The sequence below is a fragment of the Peromyscus leucopus genome, chromosome 4, assembly GCF_004664715.2.
Source record: "Peromyscus leucopus breed LL Stock chromosome 4, UCI_PerLeu_2.1, whole genome shotgun sequence".
NCBI lineage: Eukaryota > Metazoa > Chordata > Mammalia > Rodentia > Cricetidae > Peromyscus > Peromyscus leucopus.
This window is the reverse complement of record NC_051066.1, coordinates 10275368-10286934: the sequence shown is the minus strand read 5'-3', so window position 1 is coordinate 10286934 and position 11567 is coordinate 10275368. Positions and strand designations below refer to the sequence as shown.

At 55.9% G+C, this 11567-nt stretch overlaps 1 protein-coding gene across 10 annotated transcripts in view; it reads right to left on the bottom strand.

The window, feature by feature from the left end:
- Positions 1–1357: 1357 nt before the first annotated feature.
- Ntng2 (netrin G2) overlaps positions 1358–11567 on the bottom strand; it is a 63545-nt gene continuing 53335 nt past the window's right edge. For 7 of the 10 annotated variants that reach the window (XM_028883307.2, XM_028883308.2, XM_028883312.2 and 4 more), the window contains 3 exons: positions 3964–4131; positions 2472–2606; positions 1358–1847 (listed from right to left, as the gene is read on the bottom strand). In XM_028883307.2, coding sequence (XP_028739140.1) covers positions 1615–1847; positions 2472–2606; positions 3964–4131 — 536 coding nt within the window. In that variant the 3' untranslated portion in view covers positions 1358–1614. Of the gene's footprint in view, positions 1877–2471; positions 2607–3963; positions 4132–6111; positions 6214–8037; positions 11510–11567 lie in introns of those variants that run through there. The other 3 variants (XM_028883314.2, XM_037204618.1, XM_037204619.1) reach the window with 3 other exon arrangements.

The following is an 11567-nucleotide window of genomic DNA, read 5'->3' as shown; positions in this document are numbered from 1 at the left end:
GGCCTCAGTCAGCAAACATTCCATTCTCTGTCTTTATCTCTTGTAAATCCCACAGCCAGCTACGTTCAGCACTATTTTAGCTTTGCTTCAGACTGGAGTAAAGGCCTGGGGACAGGACGGCCCAGAGAGGACAGCTGGCAGATAAAAGGAGGGGACACTGGGAGCAGTGGGGCAGTTAGGAACCAGGACAAGGAGCGGAAGGGATGCTTGGAGATGAACCGGGGGAACCTGACTTCCAGGGCAAGCAGAGGAGGGGAAACCCCCAGACGGGCCAGCTGGCGGTGACCTGTTGGGTCCTCACACACCAAGCACCTAAGCAAGCAAGCAGGTGTAGCGCCCACCATGGGCTCCATTGGGTGGCCCGGCAGGCAGCTGCTGGGAGTAACAGAAGTGAGCCACCAATCAGCACGGGGTTCAGCCTCTGAGAATGCCCCGAGTTACCTCCCTGGGGCTTCCATAGCAGATGCTCTGAATTTGGGGGGAGCTGTAGGAAAAGGGGCACCTTTGTTTGGAAAAGTACCTACCAGGTGGTGGCCAGCAGCCTGGCCGAAGGTGAATTGGCGGTAGGTGGGTGGGGGTGGGTGGGGTGGGGAGTGGGGGAAATACCAGGAGAGGACAGATTAGGAAAGAGTGGCCCCAGTAGGGAATTGTTTCTTTAAAGTTTTTTTTTTGTGTGTGTGGGTTCCTCTCTTTATCCAAACCTTCGGGAGTGCCTGTCAACACAGAAAGCAAGAGGGCGGAGGCAGCTGTGAACTCCCTTTACTGTGGGCTTGTACACCATCAGCCACCCTCAGTGACCAGCTCCCACCTGAGTCCCTCCGCACACGGGACAGTGATACAAACAAAATAGTTCTCTAGAAAACAAGGTTTCCGCCCCTCCCTGCCCTTTGTCCTAGCCCTCCCTCAGACAGTGAGTTCCTCTGTCTCCAGGCCTCCTTGGGGGCCTGGGGTCTGGTGAGTGCAAAAAAAAAAAAAAAAAAAAAAAAAAAGATACAAAAGAGAATCAAGTCAGCGACTAGAATTGTAGGCAACTGGAGTTCCAGGTCCGCTGGCTGGTGGTGCCAGTCAGGAACAGGCGCTGGGGTGTGCGCAAGAGTTCTGTGTGTGGGGTGGCAGGACCTGCGGGTGTTGGGGTGAGCAGCGTTTCTTCCCGGTCCCTGTCTCACCGCCAGCAAAAGAAAGAAGGAGGAGGGGGAGGAGAAAGAAGTGGAAGAGAGAGGAGGACGAGGTAGAGGGGGAGGAAGGAAGGAAAGAAGAAGAGAAGAAGAAGAAGAAGAAGAAGAAGAAGAAGAAGAAGAAGAAGAAGAAGAAGAAGAAGAAGAAGAAGAAGAAGAAGAAGAAGAAGAAGAAGAAGAAAGCAAAGAAAGAAACAAGGGAAAAAGGAAAAAATGATAGGGACGTTGGGTCATAAAAAGGAAAAAAAACTGAAAATCTCAGTCCGCCGGGCCAGGGCTCCACAGCGCCCCCTGTGGGCGGCGAGGACAGTGCCGGGCGGGGCTGGTGAGCGCGGGCGGAGCAGGGAGGGCGGGAGGACTCTGCGAGTAGCACCTGGGAGGAGCTCGGCCGCACCCGTGTCGCCGCCGGGCCCGGGACCCCCGGACCCCTAGAGCGGACTCAGCAGCCCAGGCGGACGGCTAGCCCGAGCAGCAGCAGGCATCCGAGCAGGGTGTCGGGGCGCGGGGCGGTGCCGGGCGCGCGGTCACAGTCCGGGCCGCCGTCCTCAGCGAGGTCGCAGCGGGGCTGCTCGCAGCGCACGCCGGTGTAGCCGGGCGGGCAGGTGCAGCGCTGGTTCTGCAGGCAGGTGCCGCCGTTCAGGCAGAGCAGCTGGTCGTCGTCGCACACGTTGGCTGCGGGCCGGAGGGGACAGTTGAGGCCGCTGTGGGGAGGGACTGAGCTTCTGCAATGGGCAGCTGGGTCCCCCTCCCCCGTGCCCGAGTGGGGCTCGCGATGCTTAGGACGCACACCGTGAGAAACATCCCCTGCTCGGTGGGACCCAGCCCCTGCCTGTCTTCCTTCTGTGAGCCCTACTTTTCCCAGTTCCTCCCGGGCAGTGGCGCGGCTCACCAGGAGCATCGGCTGTCTGCCTCCAGAGCCTTGCCTACTCGACCGGAGGTTCCTGGAGCGCTCTCCCAAACTATGTCCCTTGGGTCTCCCAAGCCTTCATTTCTTTAGCGCAAACTGCAGCGCCCTCAGCCAACTCCAGCCAGCTCCCCTTCAAGCCCCCAGCTCCCCTCCTTGCAGGCTCCCACTTGCCACGGACTCCGCCCACTGAGGACCTGACAATACCCACTTGAGCCCCACCCACCCACCCACTTTGAACTCCTCCAGGTTGCATCAGGCCCTTCCTGTTGCAGCCACTTGCTAGAAGCCCACCCCAGGCTGCAGTAGACCCACGTAGGCCCCTCCCACCACGCTGGACCCCCTCCCCCAGCCTGAAGGCCCCACCCTCAGGGGCTGGTCTGTCTACTCACGGTAGCATCCCTGGCGCCAGTAGTGCGTGGGAAGGCAATCGTCGCACTTGGGCCCCACCGCGCCCTCTCGGCATTCACAGAAGCCTGTCTCGTTGCACCGGTCGTGCACAGAGCCGATCTGGTTACAGTTACATTCTGGGGGGGCGGGGAGGGGGGGGGGAGACGGGACAAGTTCATGGGGCACGTGCGTCAGAAAGGCCTGTGCGCACCTTCAAATGAGTCCTGCCCCAGGCCCAACCTTTATACCCCTTGTTTGTATATCTCTTATCTGGGTCTCTGCGCTCCCTGGCCATGCTCCCTACAAGAGAGCTCGTGGCTGGGCTGCAGTGGGGACGTACTGCTGGGGCATCCACGTGGCATCCAACACCCTTTTCCTCGTCCCACTGTGGGACCTGGACCAGTCCCATCCCCCTCTCTGGACAGCTGAAAGGGGCTGATTCTTTACAATCCCAAACTAAGAGGGTGACAGGTGACAGGTGTCTGTTCAGGAGGCTGTCTTGTGTGTGTTACCCCCCCCCCCCCAAGGCCAGAGGAAGAGCAGCGAGAGGCGTACCTCTACTCTCAGCCTGCCCTAGCTGGTTTGGGGGGAGGGGGAGTGTGTGTGTGTGTGTGTGTGTGTGTGTGTGTGTGTGTGTGTGACTGTGTGTAGGGTCTGTGTGCCCCTGACCCCCAGTCCTTGAAGCCCAGTGCTTGGCCTGAGATGGGGACACAGACAGACAAGGAAAAGGGGCACCTCTAATCAGATCCAGAGGCCCTGCCCTGTCCCTGCAGCTGGCCCTGTGTGACACTGGCAACACAATTCTGTTTGATCACTTTAGAGCTGATGGAATTATCTGAAGGCCTCAGCCGTGATGCAGAGCGACAGCTCAGGCTTTGCAAGTGAGCGGGCCAGGTGGTGCTGCGGTGGGGGATGGGCAGTGGTCCTGCTGGCTGCTGGCTGGGAGCAGCAGCTCGCAGGCCTGAGGCCTGGCCCCCGCTGGAGCCAGGCCAGGAGCCAGGCAGTCCTGACAGCCCTTCTAAGCTACTGGGTGTCAGTTGGGGGATATGGGTTTGGCTTTTAGGGTCTGTCCCCTGTCCAGGCCCAAGGAGCACCGTGGGACTTCTCTACAGGAAATCCAGTGCTGGAACAGAGCACTGAAGGAAGAGTGGGTCCTAGGACGGCAGGCACAGCTCTAGGAGGCTGCCTCTGAAGATGCGAAGGACAGTGTCAGCAACAGAAGAGAGAAACCACTCACCTAGCCCATCCCCCAGCTTTCTGAGGAGCCCCGAGAGGACAGGACGGGCCAAATGTGCACAGCAAGCCTTCACTCTAACTAGTGCTCGTTGATTCCAGTGCCCATGCAGAGTTGGGGGTCACAGCAGCAGATCAAAGGGCTTCTGTCCCCAAAGATGCTCAGAGGAAGAGGTCCTCCCCCTGGAGTGTCTGTCCTTCCCCGCCCGGGTGACTCCTCCCCGGGGTCTCGAGACCCCGCCCCCTGCAGCCGGCGCTTACCAATGCAGACGTTCTCGTCGTCCAGCTCGGCAGAGCCGTTGCGGTAGTAACCCAGACGGCAGTGCTGGCAGTGCTGACCCCGAGTGTTGTGTTTGCAGCTGACGCACGTCACCACGTTCAGGAAGTCGATGTAGCTGCAGCGGTTGGAGTGGCCGTAGCACTCACAGTCTGGACCAGCCAAGGGAGAGACACACCAGTGGTCAGTGAGCATTTGGGGGAAACCGAGGCACACAGAGAAGGACACACCCAAGAATATATATAGGGAAGGTTGGGGGAGGCATCTTTGGGAGAAGGGTCGGGAAGGGGCTCCAGGTCAGGATGTGATAAAGCTGCCTCTGCCAGCTTTGAGTCCCCAGGAGGCCTGTGGACAGGGGGTTGGGGAGGCTAGGGCATGCTAACACCTGACTGGTCAGAGCAAAGTGCTGTCTGAAGGATACCCGTGGGCTGGGGCTGATTAGCAGTTGACTCATGCAAGGGGGTAGGGTCGTGCTGCAGCCCGAATTTGCAGAGGGCAGTGCCAGAGTTCCATGTTTTCCATAGTCCCCTCAAAGACCCATGGATGAATAGAGTCATCCACAAATGTGGACATGATGGAATGGGGCAGAACCTTCCTCCCATGCTGCTTTGGAAGAGGGAAACTGGCTGCTGTCCCTGTCCTGGAAGTCCCTGTGGGACCCCTTCTTACTAGCCAGAACTCCCAACAAGCTTGATGGGCACAGTAGTGCTAGTTTCAGCAAGACTCTGAGCACTATCCCCTGGCTTCTTCTGGTCCCAGCCCAGCTTTTGAATCTCCTTGCTTAGTTCAAACCAAGGGAAGCTACCTCTGAGCCATTGTGGGACCATTCACAATGCCTCCAAGTATTTTTGGTTTTGAGACAGGGCCTGATGTAGTTCAGGCTGACTTTGAACTCAATATGTAGCTATGATGGATGACCTTGAACTCCTGACCTTCCTACCTCCACCTCCTGAGGTTACTGGTCGACAACTCCATATCCAGTTAGTTCTGTGCTGGGACTCCAGCCCAGGGTTTATTCCTGTGTACCCAGCCAAGCGCTCTTCCAGCCAAGCCACCTCTCCAGCCTGCCTCACGCATTTCTTTTCTTTTTTTCCTGAGACAGGGCTTCTCTGTGGTGTAATGATCTTGGCTGTCCTGGAACTCACTGTGTAGACCAGGCTGGCCTCAAACTCACAGAGACCCACCTGCCTCTGCCTCCCCAGTGCTAGGATTAAGGGCATGCACCATCACCACCTGGCTCACTTGTAGTTCTTAGGTTGATTTTCCAAATTCTACTCCCATGACTGCCTGGGTCAGGGCTCCTAGGAGCTGGGGTGGCAGAGGTGATAATGTGGAGGGTCACTTTCCCTTCTGCAGGATGGCTCATTATTATGGGTCCCTTCTAAGGGACTCAATACCCCCATGCCATTGAACATGAAAGCTGGCCACCATCCGAGCCACTGTCCCTAGAGGACTTCAGTCCTAACCCCTTCTATTTCTCTTTTTGTTTACTGAGACAAGGTTTCTCTGTGTAGCACTGGCTATCCTGGAACTAGCTCTGTAGACCAGGCTAGCCTTGAACTCACAGAGATCTGCCTGCCTCTGCCTCCTGAATGCTAGAATTAAAGGTATGTGCACCACCGCCTGGCAGCTCCCTCTCTGTGATGAACAGGTACTGATCTGGTCCCCATATGGTTAAAGACACAGGAGACCCTGGAGAAATGCCTTTGAGATACATCTAGGAGAGTGGTGGGTCTCCTGACCCATGGGTCTGCCTGACCTGTCCCCTCACCTGGGCCCTCCAGAGACATAGAGGAGGTGAGGCATCCTCCAAATGCCCCCAAAGAGCATTGCCAGTGACCTGAGTGTCCCAGATTCCACTCCAACCAAGACAAGCCCCTGGGCCACACCTCCCAGGGGAGCCAGGTCAGGCTATTTGTGGCGGCTGCTTCCCCTGCCATGTGCCTGCCCACTGTGCTGGAGTTGGCTTCTGACTCATCCCTGCTTTCAGCTCCCTTGGGGCCGGAGCTGCTTAACCTTGACCCAGCTATTCTGGGAGGGTTCTCTGAGTTGGCACCAACTAGCTCTGTCCTGCCTTGTTTTTCTCCAGTGAACTGGGGAGGAGGTGGGAGGCCAGGTCCAGGTCATCTTACCTTGAAATTCTTCAATGGGTATCACTTGAGGAGATCTGGGCTTGAGCTGGAAAAGTGTGGAGCCCTTGGCTTGAGAGGGGACAGCAGCCGAGATAGCCACAGCTTAGAGAGACGAGAAACAAGTGCTTACACCTGCCATGGTCCATCCACCAGGGCAGGCCATTTGCACCCAAGGAGACCAAGACTTGTGAGTGCCTCCTCAGGCTGGCACCAGGCAACCCTTTCAACTGTTCACATTTGAGGCAGGGAGAGACCACGGGGTCCTCAGGTGTGGAGTGAGATTCTTCTCAGAGTCGCAGGTTGAAGCCTTGTGGCGATGAGTACATACCCGCTGCCTCTGGTCCCCCAGGACACTTACCCATCCGCTGGACCAATCCTCAAATACCTTCCCCCTCTCCTACCCCCCCCACCCTGTACTAAGGCATTTGCTGTCACTGAGAGATATTTGGATGATTGAAAGCAAATGTCACTGCCCTTCTGCTCTCTCCCTCTGTCCCCCGAACTCCCCTGGTCATCAAATTCTGAGTCTAAACCTGGCATTAAATACTTATCGGGGCTGGAGAGATGGCTCAGTGGTTAAGAGCACTTGTTGCTCTTGTAGAGGGCATAAATTCAGTTCTCAACACCCATGTGTCAGCTCTTAACTGTCTGTAGCTCCAGTTACAGAGTTCTGGAGGCTCCACCACCCTCTTCTGCCCTCCATGGGCACCAGGCACATATATAGTGCACATACATATGTATAAGCAAAACACTCATACACATAAAATAAATAGTCTTAAACAGTTTTAAGACTCCATCTTCTTCCCTTCTGAGGACATCTTTCTGTTCCAGCTAGGGTGGGTCCTTTGCTGTCCTTGGATGTCATTAAGTGTCATTAAGCCAAGACTGTAGGCAGCCTTCCCTTGCCCGGAATTCCGTCAATGCCTAGCCCCATTTTTTTTTTTTTTTTTTTTTTTTTTTTGCTTTTTCGAGACAGGGTTTCTCTGTGTAGCTTTGCGCCTTTCCTGGAACTCGCTTTGGAGACCAGGCTGGCCTCGAACTCACAGAGATCCGCCTGCCTCTGCCTCCCGAGTGCTGGGATTAAAGGCGTGCTCCACCACCGCCCGGCACCTAGCCCCATTCTTAGAGGTGAGCATGCTACTATCTCAGAGAAACAGTCTCTGTGCTTCCTTCTAGGACTTTCTGGCTTTTCAGTGGGGCTGGAGCAGGAGATGACTAGTGTATTCATCACTAGAGAGGATTGTTGCTTGAAGGACCTCTAGGTTGCTAGAAGCGAAAGCTCCAACCCTCCCGAGTTGTGCAGTAAATTGCCAGCAGAGGGCGCTCAAAGCCTGGCTCATTCATCCCTGGGGCTGGGGGGGCGCCTGAGGTGTTTGATGGGATGGGGCAAGAACAATAGGACTGACAACAGGTCATCTGGGGGCAACTGAGGACAACCTTCCTTCTCCAAGAGAAGCTAGCTCCTGAACGTCCGCATATGACTACAGATGAGCCCTCTCCCGGGTGTTCCCCTGCAGCTGACCTGGCCCTGGCGGACGTGTACATGGCTCACACCCTCATGAACTGGCGCTGTCCACTGTCAGGCTAAGTCTTTGCTTGGGCTTCTCCTGCCACCTATATTTATTCACAGACATCCCACTCCGAGCCCTGCCAGCTGCCCAGGTACCCTGTGACCCACATCGTGAGGACGGAGAGGCGGGGTTCCTTCTGCGTACTCTGAAGCCCTTGGAGAAGGTTTAGAGACATTGCCTCCCGGCTTCCACTGCGGACAGAGTTGGGAGTGAGGGTGAGGGCAGCTACCAGGCCCTTACCTCGTTGCTTTGACTCTGCAGGTCTCTCTCCCACTTCTTTTAGTTCTTGGGGTCCCCTCCTACCCGAGGCCCACCATATAAGCCCGCTACCCCTACTACAGAGGGAGGGGTCTAAGGGCCTAAGATGGAGCTTCCAGGGTCTCAGGCCTGGCATAGGCCCTGCCCCCATACCTTCCGCTCTGGTGGACACTTGGGGCCAGAGGGAGCTGTCCCCAAGGGGGGTGACAGCAGGTGGCTTGGTCGGCCCTTGAGAGGAAGAAGAGAAGAAATCAAGTCATGTGAGGGATGATGCCCCCACCCTCCCAGAAGCCCCTGTAAGAAGCGAGACTACAGGCTCTGTCTACATTGGCCAAAGGACCTGGCTCCAAATCCACTAGAGAGGCAGCGTCTATGCTACTGCGGCCTGCAGAGGAGTGCACACGCTGGAAGCCTGACGAGAGGAGGCCCCCATGCCTGAGGCTCTGTGGGCTTCCATAGTCCTTCCTTCACTGGGGCACAGCCTTCAAAGACTCTTCCCTCTCTGTGTGGTTTCTGTTACAACTTAAGGGCCAATCAGAACAAGTCCTGTGTGTGAAACCTCAGGCTAATGAAGTGCTGGAGGACAGTGTCATTGAGAAAGATTCTAGAAGGTTCCCCAGAGTGTCCTCCGATGTCTAACTCGCCTTTCTGGTCACTGTCCTTCCACCTTCTGATCCTTGGCTTGAGGATTAGGGGACCTCATCATGGGTCACCAACTCCTCCACCCCCAACATTCCGTTCCCAGAGCTGGACACAAAGCAAGGCGTACAGGCAGCAGTCACTGCCAGATTCCAAGGACAGAACTGGGAGAAGGTTGTGTGTGTTGCGGGGGTGTGGGGAGGGGGGTAGACAGGGGGAGCTGATGCCTTCCCTTTTGGAAATGGATTACCCATGGTGGTTGATGGAGAAAGAAAAAGAAATTCTAACAGTTAAAAACGGCGGGAGATTCCCAGCTGGGAGCCTGGAGCCTTTGGACATCAAATTGACATTAATATGGTATTCAGTGAAGAGACAAGGCCGCAGGACCCAAATTGGCAAGGGCTTAATTAGAGCCCTGGTAAATCCACCCCGAAGGCATCTTGCTTCTGAGCTTGGCTCCCCCCACCCCCACGAGGAGGCTGGGAAGGATTAGGCGCTTCAGCCTGGCTTCCAGTACAGAGCTGCCTTCCAGACAGCTTGACATTGGCAGGAGAGAGACATCTGGGGCTCAGGTTTCAAGGCCCAGCTGGGCTGTAGCCACAGAGGTCTGAGAACCTGGTGGAAGGTGCTGGGTCCAGGAAGAGAAAGTTTCTGCCTGGGTTTTTCTGGGACGTGCTCAGGTGCCCTGTGTTCTGTGCCAAAGGTCCTTTGGGATCAAGAACCCTTGCTAGTGAGGTCTTAACGGATGGACCACTTCCAAGCACCTGAGACTTCAGGGCAGTAGTCCCATGTGGTAGAAGAGACGGGGAGTGAATGGAGTCAGCCTGGTGCTCCAGCTTGGCTTGTGTGTTTCCTGGGACCCTGGGAAGCTGTTTCTCCTTTTGGTTAAAAAAAAAAAAATCAACCCAGCTTTATTGAGGTATAATGTGCAGGCCATAGCTGCAGGGCCTTCTTCCCAAGCCTCAATCCCCTCCCCAAGTGAGACTAGCAAGAGAGCACTGTGTAGCCAGCCAGACACCTGAATGCAATTGGCATGCAGACCGAAGGTGTGCCAAGTGTTCCAGAGACTCTGGGTACAGGCTTCAGTGGCCACGCAGGAACTAAGGATGTCCTAGATGAGAAGGTGCAGGCTGCTGGCTGTTACCTTGAAGCCACCTCCTCCCCTTAATGCTCAGCCATCCAGCACAGGGCTCAGAATGTAAATCTGACACTCACTGGGAGTTTGCTATTGCAGTCTGGAGGATGGGTATGCCTCCTGCTCACTAGCAAAATCCTGAAGTCAGCCAGCCATGTGCTCCAGGAGGACTCTTACAACCCAGACCCCGTCCTTCTTACAACCCAGACCCCATCCTTCTTACAACCCAGACCCCATACTTCTTACAACCCAGACCCCGTCCTTCTTACAACCCAGACCCCATCCTTCTAGAGCGGCCTCGCTGGGCTCCCTGTCTTCTCACATTTAACTTCCAACTTCAGTCTGTCCTACACAGCTTCCAAGTGGGTGCAAGGTCCCTAGGTACCTGACAGCCAGTGCCTGTTCCCCCCACCCCCTGCCTGGGGACCACTGGTCAGTGGCAGACAAAGCACCCACCCTTTCCTGGATATTTTTGCTCCCCTCTGTCCATCACAGGCTCAACAAAGTACAAAGGTCTCCGGAGACAGCTAGGCCTCCAAGCCCGGATCCCTCCACCTCAGAGAGGTTCCTGGCATCAGGAGGTTTCCTCTGAAAGTCTTCTTCATCTCCTGGTCCAGTCCCCACAGAGAGGGGCTCAGAGGGAGCTGTGGTGTGGTCCTGGTGAGGTGACTTTCTCAAGGCTGTCAATGGACAACCTAGAGTGTGGGGTTGATTCCCAGCGGCTGGAGGGATCTCTGTCCTCAGATGTCACCTGCCAGGGGCAAGGAGTGTCTAGGCAGGGGCAATGGATGAGAGAGAAGAAAGGTCCAAGGAACAAGAAGCCCCCACCATGTCTCCCTGAGGGGTTGGGGGAGGGATATGCTACTGGATCTAGAAGAAGGTTACTTGGCCACTATCTTGCTGGTACCCTCTGGGAGGAGGAATCTTTTTAGATTCCCAGCATCTGCAGTGGACTAGACCTGGCAAGATTTTCCCACATGAGTCCAGAGGGCCACACCAGGATCCCACGCCACTTGGATGCACAAATCCTGCTTTGGAGGGCAGACAGTCACCCAAGTCTCTAGTGGGCAGGTCCACGTGTAGCTGCCCCTGTGGTCCCAGCTGTGAGGCAGGAAGGTGGCCTGGGCTTGTCTCTGCTCACAAATGTTTAGGAGTCTGGTTCCTCGCAAGGTTCCTTCTGCACTGATCTCCCTCACTAATTGGGCTCTGTTCTCCCCACTGGCCAGCACCTGGACAGAGGACCTAGGAGATAGCCAGGTAGGGACAGAGCCTGAGTTAGCTCCATCGATGGACGACAAAACATGTCTGAGTGACAAGGTACCATCTCTGACTGACTATTTGGGTGGACTTGCTGCCCTGGGCACTCTCCCAGAAGGTCCCCTGTCTCCTTGGCTACACTGGCCTCTGGACCCTTCTTTACAATGCTTGGAGGAACAGGAAAGATTGTTCTAGGAGCATCAATGGTTGCCTTGTCTAGGACCCCTGACTGGGACAGTTTCCTGAGATGGCCTGGGGACCCCCTCAGTCAGTGCTTTAATGGGGCTAGGATGCTAACAGTTTCTACTCTAAGAGGCAAGCAAGTGTCTGCTCTTCTCTGGGTGAGGCGGGAAAGAAGACAGGGAGAGGGCATCCCTGGGTGTATTCTCATACCTACCTGTGGGCTGTGGGGTGCTGGGGACTACTGTAGGGACTTGGATGGTAGATGTGGAGGGGTTAGAAGTGATAGGGCCCCTCCTTGTGGCCTCAGGGGCCATAGGGACTTTGTGGGCAGGGTCTTTGCTGGACCTGCTGGTACCTGGCAAGACACGGAGAAAGCAAGAAAGGATGGAGTAGGGGCATCCTGGGGAAGTCTT